At 42.7% G+C, this 20102-nt stretch overlaps 1 protein-coding gene across 4 annotated transcripts in view; it reads left to right on the top strand.

The window, feature by feature from the left end:
* Window positions 1-20102, top strand: part of NT5C2 (5'-nucleotidase, cytosolic II) — a 59319-nt gene that overhangs the window by 23835 nt on the left and 15382 nt on the right. For 3 of the 4 annotated variants that reach the window (XM_074545165.1, XM_074545163.1, XM_074545164.1), the window contains exon 3: window positions 4913-4986. In XM_074545165.1, the coding sequence (XP_074401266.1) occupies window positions 4913-4986 (74 nt within the window). Of the gene's footprint in view, window positions 1-3490; window positions 3515-4912; window positions 4987-20102 lie in introns of those variants that run through there. The other variant, XM_026799633.2, reaches the window with a different exon arrangement.

Here is a 20102-nt window from a genome sequence, read left to right as displayed (position 1 = left end):
ATTGTGAGCCATGTGCCAAGTTCCTCCTTAATTGTAAAGTTCTGTGCATTTTGTTTATTTTGCTGGTCAAACTCCAAGACTGTTGTGCATGCAAATTTCATTCAGGGCATACAATTCTTTAGAGGTTTTGCACAAATAAAATAAAAACATTTCTCCTTCCCTGTGTTTGCTCCTCTCCAGTGTTACTTGAGAAGAGTTGGGATTTAGGTTCCTGCTTCAGAGTTGATTGACAAGAACAGTAACAAAACCAAGACCAGTCCTCCTGTAAAGTTATAAAGGACTATGAATTGCAGAGTTGTGGCTATCAGGGCTGTGTGGCTTCCCTGCTGCATGCTCAGCAGTTCCTTCTTCCTTCAATACAACACATTTTTCTCTTACCCAGCACAATCCGCAGAGCTCAAAAAGAAAATAAATACTGTAGTCATTGAGAGCCTTCTGCTGTGGCCAAGCTGCAGGGTTTAATCTTTGAGGAAGGAGTCATTAGGGAGGAAACGTGCTTTGAGGTTTCCCTAAAACAGCTCCTCAGGTCTGATTTTCCAGAGGTGGGATCTGTGCCAGGCTCAGCCACCCCAAGTCCAGGCGCTGCTCCCCAGTCCCAGCTGTGCTCAGCAAGCCCCTGGAGCTGGGATGTACTCCCTGGAACCACACCCTGAGCCTTCCCCACATGCTCCGCACCTTGTGTCACCCCAGCCACACTGACAGGGAGCCCAAAATGCAGAATATTCCTCAGAGCAGAAATGGAAAGCTTGGGTTTTCATCAGGAGGAAAAGATGCAGGCGAGGGAAAGGCAGTGTCCTGTTTCAGGAGATGCTCTGGGTGCATACAGGTGTGCAGCTGGGTTTAGGCAATACTCACCTCTGCCTCTGCACAGGGAATGCAGAGGCTGTTCTCATGCTGTGCCTGCAGTTTGTTTTGTCTTACTGCCCAGTGCTGTGAAGTTTTTAGAACAGCTTAAATTTTAACTTCAGTGCTTCCAGTTGAAGTTGCTATGTTCTAAACGGAAAAAACCAAATTCAGGGGAGGGGAGAGTGTGATTTCTCCTGATTCTGGCAAGTGGAGAAATTATTCTACATTAAAACTTCCTTGCCTGAAAGTGTTAAATCATTTTAGTTTTCCTCTTATTCTGACATTATTTCTGCTGTTTGTAATCTGGAAGCTTCTTTGATTTTTCTTCATGTGGATGAGCTGTAAAAAACTTATTTCATCCTTTCCTTTCATGACCAGAGGATCTTTTCCCTCAGGTGGTTGAGGTTCTTAGGGCCCTCAGGTTGCTGTTGCTTTATAGTCATCAAAAACAACTCTTGTAATTTCTCTATAGCATTTGTTCTGGGGAGGTGTTACCTTTTTGTAGCCAGCAGACACAATGTCAGCTTGAATGGGGCTTGGAGAAACCTGACCTGGTGGAAGGTGTCCCATGGCAGGGGTTGGAATGGGATGATCATGAAGGTCCCTTCTGACCCCACACCATTCTGTGATCCCATGATTTGATCAGTATTCTTGTCAGGCTGAGTCTACCTTCAATTAGAATTTAAGAACAGCTTTGGAATGGGCTAAGTCTGCAGCTTCTGAGAAGCACCTGGCTCTTCCCAGAAACTGTGCTAGAGATTTAATCTCAGCTTTTAATTTTAGTTTCTAGGGCACTGCAGATATTTACTACTTGGAGTAAAACCCCGAATTAAGCCGGTCAGTTTCTGGGAGTAAATATTTGTAAATAGCTTCTTACTCCCTTGTGCCTACAGGAGTGCTGTTCATGGGAGATTTCTTTATCAGGATTTAAAACCGACGTCCTGAGTGCTTACAAAATAAATCAACATCTATCTTGGCCTTCACAAGAGAAGTAAAAATGGTCCCTTTTTATTTTTTTTTTACCACTGTTTAGTCTGCATTTAGTCTGCAAAGGCATATGCAAGTTTAAATTGATTTAAGTGTTCTCATTTCCTGTCCTGAACATGTTGTGTAATAACCTTCTTTAGCTTTTTTTAATATTTGCTCTGTCTCACTCCAGCACTGGTGGGTGAAGTAATTACCACATGAGATCGGTTGGTAGCATGCCTTGAAATGTGCCAGGCTGGGGTGTGATTAGACCCTGCCAGTGCAGCTTATAGGTCAGAGGCAATAAGTGCAAATTGGTGGAGAAAGAGGCATCTTCACCAGCTGTTACCAAAGGGTGCTGCTATGGTAATTTTCCAAAAGACTTATTTTGGAACAAAAATATACTAGTGGGTGCTATTTGTTTTGTTACTCAGAAAACTTTTCCAGATCTTCAGTCTCAAGGTATGCTGGTTTTGGGTTCAGTTTCTAAATACTACAAAAGCAAGGGATGACATCTGTCAGAGGTTTGGTGATCTTCCCATGGTTTTTGGTCAGTTAGGTGTCGTCATCATCTAAACACAGTCAGGCTGGACTGGAACAGATCTCTTGGGTCACAGCTCCCTTGTTTGTGCCTTTCACAGGCGCTGTCATATTACCTTTTTTGTGAGTGCATTCAGCTGTGTCTTAGTACTGGTGGTTTTTGTCCTCATTTGGGAAACTTACCAAATGCTGCAATTCTGAAATAATCTTGTAATCTTCTTTGAATTTCCCTTCTTGCTTCTGTCCTGTAAAGACAGTGAGAAAACTGTGCTACAGGGATTAAATCTAAAGGCCACAGCAGAACTGGACTCTGCAGGTTAGACAAAAAATGTTGCTGGTGTCTCCTGGAGGTATGTTATTCCATCTTAAAGCTCTGCATTCTCAGAAACAAGCTGCACAAACATGAGATTAGAAATTATGCTTGAATTAGCTAATAAATAATGTTTCCTGACGGCAGCAGCAGCACCACCACCATGTAATCATATGCATTATACAAAGTATCAGACTGTATTTAGTACTAAACAGTGCTTCTCCTTGGTCTCTTGTAAATCAGAGCTGTCTCGATGTTAAAAGACAAACAGGGATTCAGATTGCAGATTGAGATAATTTGCTCCACCTACTCAAAAGCCAGCTATTTCAGGAGAGAATTTTAGTGACTTAGGAGCCCATCTCATATTTCCAAAAGGCATTTCTTTACCAGTTTCCAGTGTTCATCCTATCACTTTGTCTTCTTTAGGTAACACATAAATCTATTAGAAAAGAGCGTCGTCTATAACCTCCAAGGCCCCTTAGTGACAAGTCCCATTGTCAAAGGCAGGCACTTTGCCAGGAAACAGTGACTCCCAGAGAGAGTGTGCAAGGTTAGAGGGAAAGTACACTATTGCCAGAGAAACTGTATTCCAAGTGGACTTGTGTGGAACAACAACAATATCCAGTGACTGGTTAAATTAGCCACAGATGTGTTTTCTAGAACGCTGTCCAAGAAGATATAGAGTACTTTTAGGCTTGGTTCAGGCATAATGGTCTTCTGAAGTCAAATCAGATCCAAGCAAAATTGCATGGGTACCGGGGAAGCTTTAAAGGAATCCTGTAATATGATTCAGACAAGTAGCTGAATCAGACTGCTGCGAGCTGAGCAAGGAGCACATCGGTGGGAGATGAGGTAAGAGCACCGGGCTGAGCGATCGCTGCGAAACGCGGGCTGGGGCGGATTGACAGGGCTGCTCATGCCGCCACCTGCCCCGAGCAGAACCTCCCGGGGCTCCTTCCAGCTCCCCCAGCTTCCCCAGCTCCCCCAGCTTCCCCAGCTCCCCCAGCTCCCCCAGCTTTCCCGGCTTCCTGACCGTGCAAGGGCTCCGCACTTGCCGTCTCCTTTGTGTCTCGCTGTCCTGCCGTCCCGGCAGCACTGCCGATGCCGCTGCTCAGAGGATAATCACTGCACTGAGGGCAGTGCACTTAGTAAATATTTAGAGAATTTTCACATGCTGAAATCAGAGTACAAGCAAAGGCTCTGGGACTTTTCTCCTACGGGAGAATTTTGTCTTGGCATCACAGCTGGAGCGGCGCAGGGATTTCGGTCTGAGATGGGTGTTGAAACGCTCAGCTTCCCTCCCACGGATGAGTTCTGACTCTCATTTTTGAAGTTCAGATAAGGCAGAGGAAAGAAGTCCTGTTGAATTACAGATCTGCTTTATGCTTTAAGGTTGTGGGGAAACATAAGCAGCTTAGTTACTGTCGTAGTTGGAACATGAAGCAAGAAAAGCTTTTGTTGTATTCTCTGACCTATTTCTTTACCCTGTTACTTATTTGAACTAAATTGGATATAATGTATTAATGCTGTCATCTAAAAGGTTCTGGCAGCATTCAGCTCAGCCTAGAGTCTCTTTGTAATAAGCATTAGTGGTAAAAGTCAAATTTACAAAATAGCAGTTGGCAAGTTTCAGAGGAGTTATAAATAAAAAATTTTCACAATAGAAATGGCATATCTTGTGTATGAAATTTTTTCTCAGTTACTCTTTTTCAGGGCTTTATTACATGTTTTTAATGGTATTGGTGAAAATGTGAAAATGGATCTGTTTAGGTTTGCTTTGAATTTCCAGATATAGTTTCAAATAGGAGGCAAATGCTGTGAATTTATTCACAGAAATTATTTTCTTTTCCTTCTTATCTCTTACTAAAAATTCATTTCAATCAAGCAAATTATATTGCTTTGAATCTACTGCTTCCAGTTTCATATCCTTTGAGGTCTGCATTCTGCTTCAGGAGATTTTGCACTTGTATTCTTAGGAATGTTTGCAGGTCACATGGAAGGCCGCGTGTGTGTGCATGCATGCGTGTGTGTCTTTGGACAGCATACCAATAATTAGAATAATTCTGCAAAGTCATGGCTTTGCTTCAGGAGAACTCGCAAAATCAGAGACTTGACTCTGTTTTCAGGTATATTTGCTGATTTTGACCTTTGCAAGCCCAACACCCTGACAGTGGCAGAATGTGTTTGTTCTAAAACGTGAGTATTTTGAAAATGCTCATACCTCTGGTTATATTTCTTCTCTCTTTTCAGGGTCTTTGTAAACAGAAGCTTAGCCATGGAAAAGATAAAGTGCTTTGGTTTTGATATGGACTATACACTTGCTGGTGAGTATCTTCATAAGTTTTTTGAACACTGACATAGTTTGAGATATTGCTTCTTGCTGAGCAAAAACCGGCAAAAAGCTGATTGGGCTACTCCAGTTAATAGGTGCTTCTTCTATTAGTAAATGTATATTTTACTGTTCCTTGCATTTTCATTTTAGGTGTTTCCCTTAAGTTTGTTATCTGCACGCTGTATTTGGTCACAAGCCATGTTGCTGTGGTACAGTTTCAAGTGATTATAGGTGTTGAGAAAACCAAAGCTTAATGAGTCTGCTCCCTTAGATTCCACTGTATTTTGACAATGCCCCTTGTACATGCTTGGCTTTGAGTAACAAGGTGATTTCTTTCATCCTTGGTGCATGTAGCAGGCTACACCTTTGGCCAGCAGGTTCTCCTTGTCCTGGGAGAGTGATTTTTGAATAGGTTTTCCTCTTTCCCCTTCCTGGTTTAGCCACATCAGTGACTGATTTTGAGAAGAGGCATGGCAGGGGCAGTGCCTTGTGTCAGTTGAACAAGTTAATTCGTAAAGCTTTGCCCATTCTTTGTGACAGAAAAGCTTTGGGACGTTGCATAAGATCTTTTGGTTTCATAAAATTGTTTGCATGACTTCTCCATCTTTCAACAGGCAAGTTCCCTGAGAGTTTTGATGAGACGAAATAAAGCTACTATTTTCTTCATGGTCAGACTTTCATGTTATGTATTTTAAGGAAGGAAGAGATAAAAAGTTCACTTCCATTTTCCTGGGTTATAGCATCACACAGGCTGTAACTGAGGATGTCATGTACCATCCTGCCTTATTTCTCATTGCTACTTCCAAGGTTATGGATAAAAAGTCCCTATCACCACTAATATTTCAGTTTAGAGTTGTTGTGTATATGAACTGAGAAAATGTGAGGTAGAGTGTCAGGGTCACCTAATAATAGGTTAATGCAGTATGTCAGCCATGCTCATCTGGTTACTGTGTACTGAGCAGGAATGAGAGATGAGTAATGGGGCTGGGACAGTGTGGGGGTCAGAGCTGGGGTCAGAGGCTAAGTGAAGGGCAGGAAGGTTTCTGTAGGCTATGGTTCAGCTGCAAGGAGCAGTTTTGGAGACTGGCAGGTAATTGCAGTTTATATTTAGATCAGTTCCTTGTGTTCTTTTATCTACAAGGAAGCAGTTACATATAAAAGGTTTGGTTGTTACCCATCTAATTTATACATCTGTTTAAAGTTCTTGACATTTTTTAAGTCATGAAGTGTATTGTTAATCTGTGCTGGATACGACTGCAGGCACGTGTTTTCTGTTTGTGTTTCCCACCAGTGGCAGTCTTGTGGCAGTGCTTTTAAGGGGTGCATGAAAAACAGTTGTTGATGAATAAATGCTTTAAAAAAAAAGAAAATAAAAGTTGTGGATTTCACTTCAGTAACTGCAAAACAACTTCTGTGCCTTTTGCAAAGGAAGTGGTGGCACTTCCCGAGGACCCAGGTGGTCCCAGTGGGGCTGGTGTGGAGCATGAAGTTTATTGCTAATTTCCATTGTGACAGAAGGACAGCTTCAGCACTGTCCTCACTTACCTGACTGTCCATTTTACTCAAATGTTCCTTGTTCCTGTAAACACATAGCAAATGTGTTGTTATCCACAAAATGATGCTTGATTTGATGAAAGGAAAAAATGTGAATGTTCCAAGCATCCTAAAGCAGTACCAGGGACATAAAAACCTGGGGCTTTGAGGCTGGAAGATCACAGTGCTCCAGCTGAGCAGGCAAAGTCAGTTCATTTGGTGGAGTTGAGAGACAGGGTGTGAGGCAGAAAAATAAATGGGATGTGGTCTGAGCAGAAAACTGGAAATCTGGCCCCCTCTGGGGTAAGCTGCTGTCCTGTGACTTCTTCCATGGTACAACAGAGATAATAGTTGCAGATCATTTCACTAGGAGTTGTGAGAATGTAATTAGGTTGGAAAGCCTTTTGCAGATGAAAAACATTATGACTGGTAAGTACTATTTCCGTTTTTTCCACTCAGACTGGAAATTAACCTTGGAAATTACCTGTTTGTTTTCTTATGTCTCAGAGTTATCCTTTCCTCTCCATGTGGGATTTTGTTATCTGACCATTATTAGTTACTTATAGCTTGAATACAAGAAAAAATACTTATCCACTGCAGGGGCTTTAAAGAGTGCAGTGTTAGAATATGATTACAATTATAATAAATTAATTGGAAGTTATAATGAAGAAGTGGAACAAGGGAAGTATTACAGTAATGTGCTATAGTTAGTGCACTCGTGAGACTGTTGTGTTTTCTGATTGGTCACATTATCCTTTACCCCCTTGTTCACATGGACATGCTACTTCTCTTGATTAAAAAAAGAAAAAAAAAAGTAAAAAGCCAGTTTATGTGTAATTTAACATCTGGAAATGGTATCTGCATACCAGATGGCTCATGCTGAGCAGAAGCCTTTTGGAGACCATTCAAAACACGTAAATAGGCCAAAGAAAAGAACACAAGCATCTCCAGTGTCATTAGTTCCTCATCTAGTTTTCTGCATTTGTACTTTCAGGCATTGCTAGGTTACTTTTCTATAAAGTTTTTTAAAATATCCGAGCACAATCTTCCGATTCAACAACTTAAGGCGGGTAGGGTCATTGACCCTGTCAAAATCTGTGACATCTCCTTCTAGTGTGTACTTTCACATCAGAAATAGACTGATGACAGTCATATGTTTGCCATCTCAGAATGATTATTTTGATACACACTGAATTACCTGTCTTGTAAAGAAGTACTCCTGTCTTGTCTCTTTCTTCTTTCCAAATCAATGACCACTGGTAGCAGAAGTCTTCCTTAGGAGGTGGTTGTGTACCAGGAAACTCAGAATCATTTCACATATATTGAACTTTAGAAGCTTGAGACAGTTTTATTCCTGTACCTTATGAATTTAAGGACACAGATCTACTTACAATAACCATCTTTTCTGTCTAGAATAATCTAATTTTGGTAGGGACATGGCATTTGCATTTTGAAGTGTGTAGTAACAGCTCCATGCACACGCTGCAGCGATCGTGTTCTACTACCAGCATGTCTGAGAATGTCAGCTTGCCAGCTGAGAGCAGTTTTAGTATCATCATGTTACATTGCACATAAAGTACAATTTCATGTGTTAATTTATAGAGTAGTACTTCTTAGAAGTATTAAATTAAAGAACATTTAACTCAGAATTTAAAAGAATTCAAGGCTACCTGATATAGCATTTCCACAGTGATTTTGTTTGCTTTCAAGCCAAAATTAGGTTAAGCTTCAAATTTTTGTAAAGTACTCCTCTTTTCCCCAATTGTGCTTGTCTCTTTCCTTGCACAGGGTTGAGAAATACTGTTAATGGTTGGGTTGGGCAAACAAAGTCTTTCTGTGTAGAAGAGCCCGAAGGTTTTACCTTTTTTGTCTGAGAAATGATGGACCTTAAATAGCTGAATTTGTAATCACAGTGATTACATCTAGAATTAATTTTGACTGCTGGGAAAATAAAATGAAAGCAAATTTAAATCACTCTCACAGGTTTTAGATTTCTTGTTTTCCCGTAAAGGATTGTTGTTGTATTCTCATGGAGTGAATAAGATCTCTTATGTGTTTGGAAACTCCCAAATGTCCCTAGGTTAATGTTCTAGATACAGCAATACTAGAGGCTCAGAAATCTGTGTTATGTATGAAACTGGCTGTCCTCTTCCTGTTCAGTCTGTTTGGGAGTCACATTTAGTACATAAAATAATGCTTTTTAAAGCTAGGTGTTACTGGGAGGCAAGTGGAAGGAGCAGGAGGAGTAGCAGGGGTTGACTGTGGTTTGTGTGCTTAGTTAAGTAGTTTCTGTTTAAAGTCTTGCAGCAGTTGACACAAGCAGGAGTCACCAGCTATTTCAGCCCTTGCTGTTAGTGGAGGTTAGCACAAGTTTCTGTGATGTTATGCAGCCCTTCATTCCCTGCCTCTGACCTTGCTGCCTGCCAGCCTGGGAGCGAGGCCCTGCTACTTCCCTCCGGTGCTCCTCGGGAAGCCACAGCGTTACACCCAGGGCTGAATTTGCTGTCAGGGCAGGACTGAGAATTATTGAACAATTCCTGTTTCAATTAGAGAGATTGAAGGTCCTTTTGCTGTTATTTTTTGTTTGCTAAATAGTAGTTTCATTTATTATCTGAGTGATTCATCTCTGCTTATTCATCCAGCCAGAAGATCAACAGTCACTAACAATTCTGGTCTGCCTGCCTGTTTGCACCAGTGCTGTCAAAACTGCTCATGCTTTGGTAAAGGAAAATGTTGCATGCAATCCAAAAGACTCAGAGCCTTCTCCATTTTGTGTTTATTGCTAAGTGCATAAAGTAAAATAAAGGTATGTCAGTGGAGAGTCTTCACTGTGACACTCACCTGAGCCTGAGGAGTTGGTGACACCCATTGGAAATGCAGCAGAGATTGGTTTCACACAGCATTTTATTTGGCTGCTTCCTACTCAGTATGAGCTACACTTAATTATTGGATCTGGATCCAAATAATGCAGGAGGCCTTGGCATTACCAGCTCTTAAATGGGACAGGCTGCACAATGAGGTGATGGATAGATGTCCCTTGACAGGAGCAGAGCTAAAGCAGTGGGGTTCCCAAACTGGCTGTAATTTCACACTGGGCCGTTGGCAGATGGAGAGGGATAGTAAGAATTACAAACTCAATTGTGCTTGAAAAGATTCCTCTGTGACTACTCCTCCAAAAGTTACAGCCTTGTTGAAAGTTTATCTTCTGTCTCTGAAGTAGATAAGAGGTAATATCAGTTGACCGGATGCTTTCATTTGGAATGCTTTTCCTGTGCTTAATTCATTGCTGCTTCTGAGTTCTCCAGAAAGTGATAATGAAATTATCAATGGCTGCTGAAAATGGTTTAAATAAAAAAGGAGGGGAAATGAGGCTTGAAAAATACTGGTTTTATTGTATGCAAATGTGATTAATGCAACATAATCTGATTGGAATATAGCTTGTGTCCTGGAAACATTGCCAATTTAATGCCAAGGTTTGGTGCACTGCAAAGATTTTATTGCAAAATTGCTTATGCTTTCAGCTTGTAGTATTTCCCTTCTCATCACGTGGGAAAAGATATGGAAAAGACAGCTTTAGTCTTTCCCAACTCAATCCAAAGTGCAACATGCATAAACAGGTTTTGCCCTTTCCTCAGGTAGGTGTTTGTGTCAAAGCCATCCTTGCAATTTGGAAGAGGAGATTTTTTCACACCCTCATCTCATTTTTTAAATGCTTTCCTTTACCTGTTGACTCTGGAAAAGATACACTGAGCCAGAAGGCAGAATTGGATTGTTGCTGTGTGTGATCTGGGAGAAACTGTGACAGCAGAATTGAGAACTGGTTCTTCAGTCCATCTACTCTTTTTACTGTAGCTGAGTCTATCAGATTCCTGTGTTTCAGTTTTCTTTAATTTTCATGAGAAATGGGACTCATGAATTTGTACCTTGTATGAAAAAAAATCTGAATGCCACAAATGAAAAACAAATCATAAATGTGGGAGTTTTATACATGAAAGATTGAGCTGAATACTTAAACTACTGAGCTTGTAAACAACTGCAGTGTATCTGGATGTCAGTTCAGGTGCTGTTATTGTCTGTTTATTAGTGCTGAACTCTAATGCAAGTGTTCTAACGAGGCACTCCTGCTTAGGGTAAAGGTTTACCTTTAGTTTCATTGTGCTGTAAGGACCACAGGCTTTGAGGCTCTTTTGGGGAGATACTAAGCAGTTTTGTTTCATTTCCAGTTTGCTAGAACGCAGTTCTTTGTGTCATGCAGAAATAATGTGGTGGCTGGAGAGGGAGTTGGTCGATGTGCAGGAGAAGCTTTCCAACTCTCCTAGCCAGGACTGGGAGATGCCCTGACTGTTGCACATCTGCTGTCTGCCTTTTCACATTTGCACATTGCCAGTTTGACAGGTGCAGATTTTGCAGATTTCAGAGGCAGGGTTAGCCATTGGTGTGTTAAAGCTAAAGGCAGACGGAGAAGCCAAATTGTTCCAAGTATGCTTTGAGCTGGATGTCTTTTCAAATACCAGTGCAGTGATTATTGTCCCTGCTCTCTTTGTGTTGCTGCTCTTCAGAGCCTGACCATTTAAAGCTGTGTAATGAGCAAATGAGGTCTGGAGCTGTGGGATCTCACATGCTGGCGTTGGGAATGGGGAGTGCAGAGAGCATGTGGTGCTTGCTCTGTCCCAGTAAATCACTGACTGACAAACTGCTAATCTGCTGGCTGTGGATTCTCGAGGAATCACGGTGATAAACAGGAGCTGCTGAAAGAAGGAGTCCTCACAGTGTAAGGAAAGTTTCAAAAGCTGCTATATTCTGTTTTCTTGCTCTCAAAAACAAGATGATAACACCAAGCTGGGTCAGCAGGCTGTTAGTATGCCAAGGCAGGCTCGATGAAAATAGGGAGGCATTTTTCAATCTAATCGAGGCCCTTATCTAGTAATCTTAATACCACAACAGAAGTACTATTAAGTTGCAAATACCCTTGTGATGACTCCAACAGCTTACTCTGTAGGAGGAACCAAAGCTGAGAGTACAGAAGGCTTTAACTCTGAGATCACATGTGTGCCATTGCTTTGTGAATGCCTTATTTTAGCACTACAGAAAAACTTCTGTATGTGGCTTCTTGCCAGCACGGGCACTTGTGCTGCATCTAAGCCCAGGTGCACACTGTTAAACAAATGTGTAGCCTTGGAGGCTCACTCTCTTCAGTCAATATGGAGAAAATTAAGAAGCTGAATCTGTTTGGATGCTGATAAAACCTGAAAAATTCTTTAGGTATTTTATATTAATGACTTCTAGGCCTTTGAGTAATTTGCTTCTTATTTCTAGATGATAGAAAATTATGTTTGAACCTGAAGCCCAAGCAACTATTTCTTCCTTGTTCATAAGTCTTTACTGAAGAACTAAGCCCATATTTTGGCAAAGTAGTTTGTTTCCATGGAAATGCAGGGATATTTCCAATATGGGATTATAACTCACAGTGGGCTGTATCTGAGAGAGGTAAATTGTGAAGGCCATTTATTAAGCACAGAGAGCATTCTCTTGTGTCAGGGAAACTAAACATTTCCTGTGAAAGAACAGGTGACTCTGTAGTAGTTTTTAAAATATTAATCCAGTGCAAAGGAAAGTTATGTCAACTATTAAAATATAGACAAACTGAAGTTTCCTTGAAATGCAGAGTCTGTCTGATTTGCTTCTCTCAACATGCACAATGTGACCTCAGTGCTGCTGTTCTTACCTCAAGCCATTCATTTTTATTCAGCAGAAAAAATCTTTCCAGCACTAAGCTCTGCTCTGCCAGCCTCTGAGGCATATTCAAACAGCCCAAATCTTTGTTACATTGAAGGCAAACAAAGTGCAGCAGCAGAGAGCTAAAAATATCTGGAATTTACCAATGAGAGCACTAATAAGCCTGCTTTGGGAAGAGTTAAAGCTGATGATACTTGACAACACTTGTTTTTAATACAAGCAGAAAGGCAGCACTGGAAACAACCTGAGGTGTGGACCCAGCAATTCAGAGCCAGGCTGCGCACACAGTGAAGCAACAACAAATCCTGTCTTCACACAGCCTGTTAGCATGCAGAGCGGGAGAAGGGGAGCTGATACAGTTCCAGGTTAGAGGTTTTAGAGCTGAAAGCTGTGCTGAGCACTTGGGGATGTTTGCAGGAGCGTTAGAGGGAAGGAATTTTCCACTGCTCTTAGGCTGCAGCGGGTGCTCTGCTGCGGCTGGGGACTGCAGAGCCCTGGTGCTGCTCTGCTTTCCAGCCAGAGCCCCGAGTTTGGCGTGGTCAGAAAAGGGTGCCAGGGAGCCACTGGAGCTCACATCCAACCCTCTGATGATTAGTGACCCTTGCCTTGGTTTCTGTTATCTGATTTACAGTCAAATACATCTGTGGGCACAAAGGCGCTGTGCGAGTTTTGCTGCTCATGCAGGGCAGAGCAGCTCGTGTGTTCAGCCTACAAAAGTGTTCTGGGATGTACCTGGAGGTTTTGGCAAGGTATTGTTTGCTGACCACTACAAACACATAATTTTTAATGAAATAGAAAAGGTACATTAAATATTGAAGTGTGCTTTAAAGCTAAGCTTTGTCTTACTGCCCAGGTCACTTCTGTGTCTGAAAAGGTTTTTATGGGTAAGTGAAAATTATACTCAATCTGGCAGTAGTTTCTTCTCATTTAGACTGAAAAAATAAAAATTCAAAGAAACAAACCAATGTTGTTACCCATTTTGTTTGGTATTATGAAAAGTCAATTTAAATATAGGCTGAAATGCTGCAATTCTGCTTTCCATAGTACCGTACATTTTTATTTATGGTTAAGTCCTTAAAATCAAACCCCAGGAGACAAGAGGAGTGGAGACTGTTCCTAATTGGTTTTCAACTCATTTTGGCTGTAGACAAACCCTTTATGGTCACAGTTCAGCTGAGTTCATAAACAAATGGCAAGTCAGAAGTTCAGCATGTTCCTAATTGAAAACATGTGAGTTGTCCCATGGATTTCATTTGGGATTTCTTGTGGTTGCAGCCAGGCACGTTTACCACTTTGTCAGTTTGTTTACAGGCACTGAGCTCCCAGGTCAGCACAGCACAAAGGTGCTCATTGCCTGCACACAGGGAGCATGTTTACATGGGCAGAGATGACCCAAACACTGCTGGACACACCAGAGCTTTAAATAGGAGTGTTTTTCCCTTCATGGCCAGTGAGGATACTGTGAACTGAAATGCCTTCAGTGGCTGTGGCAGGAGCTGAGGATAACACTTGATGTGTCATTGGAAAGAGAGATACAAGGGAAGGGGATCTGGAGGTCTGTGCTTCTCCCCGTTTCTGGGGTTGCCAACCCAGCTGAGTGTTTCTGCAGAGGGTCCCACAACACAGGTACCTCTGCAGGGTTTGTAGTTCTCATGGGAAAGAAAACGCTCAGCTTTATTTCCAGAGCAAAGTGACAGCACCCTGGCAGGCTGTGCAAGCCAAGCGTGAGCCTGGGCTCCCATCAGAGCTGAGCAGTCTGACTGCACTGTCAAAACTGAGGGTAGTTAACACCCAGGTGTGAAACTTAAACATGACATTTCAGATTCCTTCCTGTGTAAGTAATGAATTATTTTAACATGGAGAGCAGCATAGCTTGAGAAACCTTAGCATTCCCCTTTTGTTGCATTTCAGTGGCAGTGCCTGACAATACCTGCCTGATTAGAAAAGGCCCTGTAACACAGAGGCTGAAGCCATTAGTGTGCTGGAGCAGAAATCCTCCTCCTTTCCACTTGTATATGAAAAATGGCATTGCTGTGTAACAAATCTTGAAGATAAGGTACCCTGAAAGGAGGGTCAGTGTGTAGAGGTCAGATAGCATTCCTCACTACCTGGTTACTGCTGGGGATCATCAGAGACCTCTGGCCCTGCAGCTGAGACACTTTCCTCATACTATGGCAGTATGTGAAATGCTTGCCCAACACTCAGAAGTACATTTAATTGGTATTGTTGTTTCAATGGAGTTTGGTTTTTAATGAAGTCAGGTGTCCCAAACACCCTCCAGGACTGGTCACTGGCTGCTTCCCTCTGGATTCTCAGCAGGAGTTGCAGATTAGATGATCAGAATTGCCAAGGAATGAGTATTTGGAGCTTGTGTGAAATGGCCAGTGGTGTTGTTATTTGGAGGGGTGACTGTCACAGACACAATGTAGTGGACAGCAAATGCCTGACTTGGAGCCATGTGTAGAGATACTGACAGAATGGTGAATTCTGGGGATAGATCTATCCTGTTCTGACCACTAGGATCTCATTTGACAGACATTGTTGAGGCAGGATACATAGATATTTGTACTGTTGCAGGGAGTGGGTTTGTAAGAGGGGATCTCAGTCCTTAAGGCTTTAACTGAGCAGTTTTTGTCAGTACAACACTGATATAAATCTATTCCTAATACACACTTGCATACTTGGTGAACCAAACCCACTACACATTACTTACTTGTGGTGCAATTCAGAGCAACACTTTGATCCTGCTGTGTAAGTCAGGTTTGTGTAATTTCAGAAATGTATTTGTACAAGCTTAATTATGCATGTTGTGCCTGAGACATATAAATCTGGATCATGGCAGCTCTCCACCTGCCCATGTATGTCCCTAACTGCCTGATTTGCATGCCTTACTCACTGGAGAATAAGCAGCAACTGAAAAAACCTGTTTTTAGTTATTTTGCTTTCATTTCTTCAAGACTTAACACAAAGTAGTTGGGTTGCATTTCCTGTGCTTCAGAGAGAAGGCAAAACCCTGTGCATTATGTGTCTACATTTTGGCTTATCTGTCTCTGTGTGTGACCTCTGGAGAACCCAGAGAGTAGGTAGCATTTCTCAAGATTGAGTATTTGTTAAAGCTTTTTGCAACCCTTTTGGAGGAGGTCATCGCCTCTAGTTTAAGAAATTCCGATCTTATCTGGGCAGCTGCAAGTCAGCAGCACAGACAACATGGGAGGACAGAGCAGGGATGCACCACCTGCAGCAAGCAGCTGCTCCTGTCAGGTGCCCTGACACTGTGGGCTTGGCTTGGGGGGCGTCACAAGCACCTCTCCCTGGGCTGCTCCTGCTTCCCAGCTGGGAGGAAAGGCAGGTGAGGAGCTGGCAGATGGAAGGGATGAAGCTCCTTCAGGAAGTAATAGGGCATCATAAGAGAGTAACAGATGGGGAAAAACCAGAGGCAGATGCAAATGGTGCTTCAGGTCATCATTTAGTGGTTCTGGCTCTGCCTTTCTGCCCAGAGCTGCTCACCCTGCAGGCTTCTGTTGTAGCAACCTCCTGAGCTTGTTTTTCCCTTCCTAAATGAGGGTTCTGGTGAAGGGCAGCTGCTTCCTCAAAGCTGCCTCAGTGGTATGGGAAGTCAGTGTGTTGTCAGTGTTCCCAAATCAGGACTTTTCCCAGCACCAAATCCATAGTGATTGGAAATAAAATGGCAGGCAGGACTGCTGGCAGGTGCGCAGTGTGAGACAGCAAATGCATCTCACAAATGGGAGGTGACTGAAGCAGTGCAGAAAGGGGTCATCATTTTAACTTCAACTCCTGCTTCTCTCCCAAGATCCATGAGTGCCTTGCAAGAAGTGTTGGCAAGCCCTGGAACAAACCAAGTCACATCTTCAATGAGAAGCGTCTGAATTTTTGTGTGTGGGAGCAACTAGGGAAGATACAGGCAGCCCCTGAAGGGTTTTCTCCTCCCCACAGCTTAAGCAGAGCCATCACATGCACTTCAGCCTTCCCTAGCTATTCATTTTGAAACAAAACAGGCCTTAAACGTTTATTTTCAGAGAAGCCTTCCAGGAGGTCTGCATACTTTTTTGGGTCATTTTTGCAACATCATTCCAACCAGTTCAGCTCTGTATTTAGTGCAAATTGGGTCTCAGAGATAATTCTTGATTACTCTGTGCATACCTGTAAGTTGCAAAGTATACCTGGCATTCTCCTGTGTGTGCTTGCCAGTGAGAGCCCTGCAGAGCATCTCTGTGTGCAGGTGTGGTGCTGGTTGTGCTGTGGTGCTGTGCCTGTGGCAGGCCACACGTGTCCCAGGGGACATTTAGATGCAGATGTGCCCACAGACTGACCCGGTGTGCGAGGCTCTCCCTGGGAGCCCCTGCAAGGTGTAGGGCAAAATTCTCTTCTCAGCTTCCCAGAGTAGCTCCTGACTCGGTCTCCCAGGCCTCCTGCATTGACACATGCAAGCATTGTATGGTGTGAAAGGTGTCCTGAAAGGAGTAATTTGTCACTGACTGAGGAATGGACCATAATGGCAATACTGCAAAAACAGCACAAGACCTTTTCTTGAATCAGTTCCTCTGTGTCTGAGAGAAACATGAAGGATTTGTACCACCTGGGCAATGTGCTTGTAGCCTCTTCCTCCTAATTATCCCTGAGCTGATGATCTAAGACTGCTTTGTGGATATGAGGACAGAATTTTGCCTGTGGGATGCACGATTACCAACTGTGCCTCTTCTGTAAATCAGTTGTAAGTGTATTTGGAATAACTGCCAGGCCAGCTTCTGAGCTTGCCAGAGGACAGAGCTCCAGCAGACACAGTCCCACATGGCACAAAGCTGTTGCAGTTTTAAAATCAGTCTGATTTTTTTCTTTAACAGGGGAGCCCAGTGTAACTCCGTCAAGCCTGGAGTGACACTCTGAATCTGCATCTGCCTCATGTGAGTTAAAATCCTGGCAGCAGCATTTTGCATAAGCTGGAGCCTCTGTAGAGAGCTTTTTTTTTTCTTTTTCTTTATTTTTTTTTCCTTTTCAGGAAAGCTATAAAATTGTAACTGTATGTGTCTTGGCAGCAAAGGTAAACACAACCACACAAATGCATGAGAATTGCATACCTTACTGCACAACCCTGCTCATTCCAGACCAGCTTCCCTGCTAGCACGTCCTGTGTCAGTCAGGGATCACTCATCACAGACCTGAAGGCTTGCAGTGTTCACTCTGGGGTGCTGCTTTTTACCTTTTCATGGTATATTGTTAAGCCAAGTAATGGTATTAAGAGGAAGCTGGAATGCTGTCAACTGGCTTCTGTTTTTTTAAAACCTTTAGTTGTTTTCTTTCCACTCTGGTTGCATAATCCATGAGCACTGGGTGCTGATTGCCCTGTGCTGCTGAAGCATCTGCCTGTGTTGGAACAGGACTATTAAAATAACAATTCCTCTGGAGCTGAGGACTTGGCTTTGTGGCAGAGACGTGGCCATCAAGCTGTAAGAAAATGAAATCAGAATAAGTCGTAGCGCGTGCTTTGGTTTTACTGTCATCCCATGTGCGTTGGCAAGGATTGTGTGAAACTGTGTTTGTGGCTCTGCCTCCTCCCCTGTCACAGAGCTGGGAACGCTCAGAGACTGTGCCCTTCTCAGCTGGGTGAAAGAGCTGGGCACAGCAGACTGCGTGGCAAATAGCTGAATTCATGCCGTGGCCATGACACACAAACTATCTCCATCAGAGGAACAGGATTCAGCAACCAGGTCTGAGGGAGGGGATATTCCAGCAAAGTTTAAAACCATGGTTTCATCATGCAGCTGCAGAACAAATTATTGATCTGTCCTCTCCACTCTGTTTCCTCATGGCTGCCTGAAGAGGTGAGAGAGAGCAACCAGCCCGGAGTACAATGTTGAAATAACAGAGTAACACCTGTAACTGGGGCATCTTCCCCAGAGTTGCAGTGATGTCAGCCTGGATCTGAGGAGGTGGATGGTTGGTTTGCCCAGAGGAAGCCCCAGTTACTCAGATAGGCTTGTGAGAAATGTCAGGGGGTTGTGGCTGGTTCCAGGTGATGCAGCAGTGCTGTGGTGTAGGGTGCTCTCAGGGTGGCCTCAGAGAGCTCTCAGTCTCTTCCCAGCTCTGTGTCTAATTAAAGGAAAGTTTACCTGGAACAGTAAGTGTGCTGGTAACTAGAGAACATTTACTGTCCTTTCAGGAGTCCAGTTTCCTGTGTCTCTGTTTAGTTCATGTGTCAAGGAGAAGGCTCTCATTTCCCAGATATCGTGGAGTAGTAGAAGGATAGAGATGGGATCTCAGGCATGAATGAGCTAATAGTTTAGTGCTATTCAAAGAGGCATCAAGGAAGCAAAATCTAGGGCTTGAGAGGTAAGGGGAATAACTGTCCCCACAAAAGAAACATTTAGAATAATGCAAATTAATATATTGCCTCAGCAGAGACTTGGGATGATGGAGGCTGAGGTTGATACCTCTTTTTCAGCCTTTTTCCTAATAGTGCTTCAGCTTGTTTCCTTAGAGAGTTAAAAGGAGGTCTGTGGTGATTTTCTAAGATGGAGAGGGAAATACGAAAGAAATAAATTGAGCAAGCATATTTGGTGAGCAGCTGACCTTGTGTCCCGCCCAGCTGTTCCCTGTGCAGTGTTAGTAAGATACACAGATTCCTCATCAGAAAGTCCTACAATTTCCCTGGAAAGGTTCTGCTGGAGCTGTGGATGCCACTTCTGCTTGTCCAGAGGAGATGCCAGTGTGCTCCTGCCTAGGTTCCTGTGTGGGCAGCTTCACTGTGGTTGGTGTTTTGTTGGCAGTGATGCATTATGGATTGAGTCCATTTCCCAGGGGCTGGAAAGGAGGAGTGCAGCAGCTTCATGGACAGAGTGGGGGATTGGAGTCTGTTTCACTTAGCGGGGAGCTTTACAGAGCTCTGACATTCTGAGAATGTGTGCAGGTGTACTTACAAGAGTTTTCCTTGGGAAGTGCCTTTACTGTCCTGAATCAGAGGAATTCCTTGTTCCAGATGATGCTCTGGTGTCACTCTCACAGTTTTGTTCATCACCTAACTGCCTATTGCTCCCTCCAACTCTAGCTCACTCCCCAGAATTGCCTTGTCAGTCACTGCTTTCCTCATTAGCTGTACCTTTTGATTGCTTATTCCTATCTATAGCTCAATCAATCCTTCCTTTCCTAAAGGATAGAAAAGACTACGTGCGCTGAATGTTGTATCATGTTGTTGATGTTTGCCATTGGTATAATATTGCTTGGACATTTTGATAACTGCTGTATTGATTTTAGTTACCTGTTTAAGACCATTACAAGTTTGCTTATTACATTTTTAATGGTGTTCGTTTAATGGGGAAAATTAACTCTTGGGATTCTGGTACTTTTTAGGTTATTAAGAGAAACAGGAGCCCTCTGTCACGGGTACTGTGATCTCAGTCTTCTGACAGTCTTGTTTCATCTAAAGTCATTGCCTTTTCAATTTTCTTTTTTTAATATTTTATATATTTTCTTTCTCCTCTCAAATTAAACTTCTGTATCCCACACTAAATATATATATATATATATATATATATATATATATATATATATATATATATTTACTGGACAAAGTATAGACAATGTGTATTAATATATATTATGAGGCCCACAGATGTGTTGGATCTCTCTCAGGAAAAGCAATCTTTCCTCTAATGAGTTTACTGTGTAACTTGCACATTTTCAGCTAAATTTGAAATATTCAAGTGTTGGAAGCAGTTGGAGCCATTGAACCCATGGTAACCCTCATTGCAGTCAAGGGTTGTATTTATTTATCTCAGGACCAGTTTAAGACAGAACATTGTGGTATTCCACTCCTAAGGGGAA

The sequence above is a fragment of the Zonotrichia albicollis genome, chromosome 7 (assembly GCF_047830755.1).
Source record: "Zonotrichia albicollis isolate bZonAlb1 chromosome 7, bZonAlb1.hap1, whole genome shotgun sequence".
Taxonomy (NCBI): Eukaryota; Metazoa; Chordata; class Aves; order Passeriformes; family Passerellidae; genus Zonotrichia; species Zonotrichia albicollis.
This window is presented reverse-complemented; position numbering and strand designations above follow the sequence as displayed.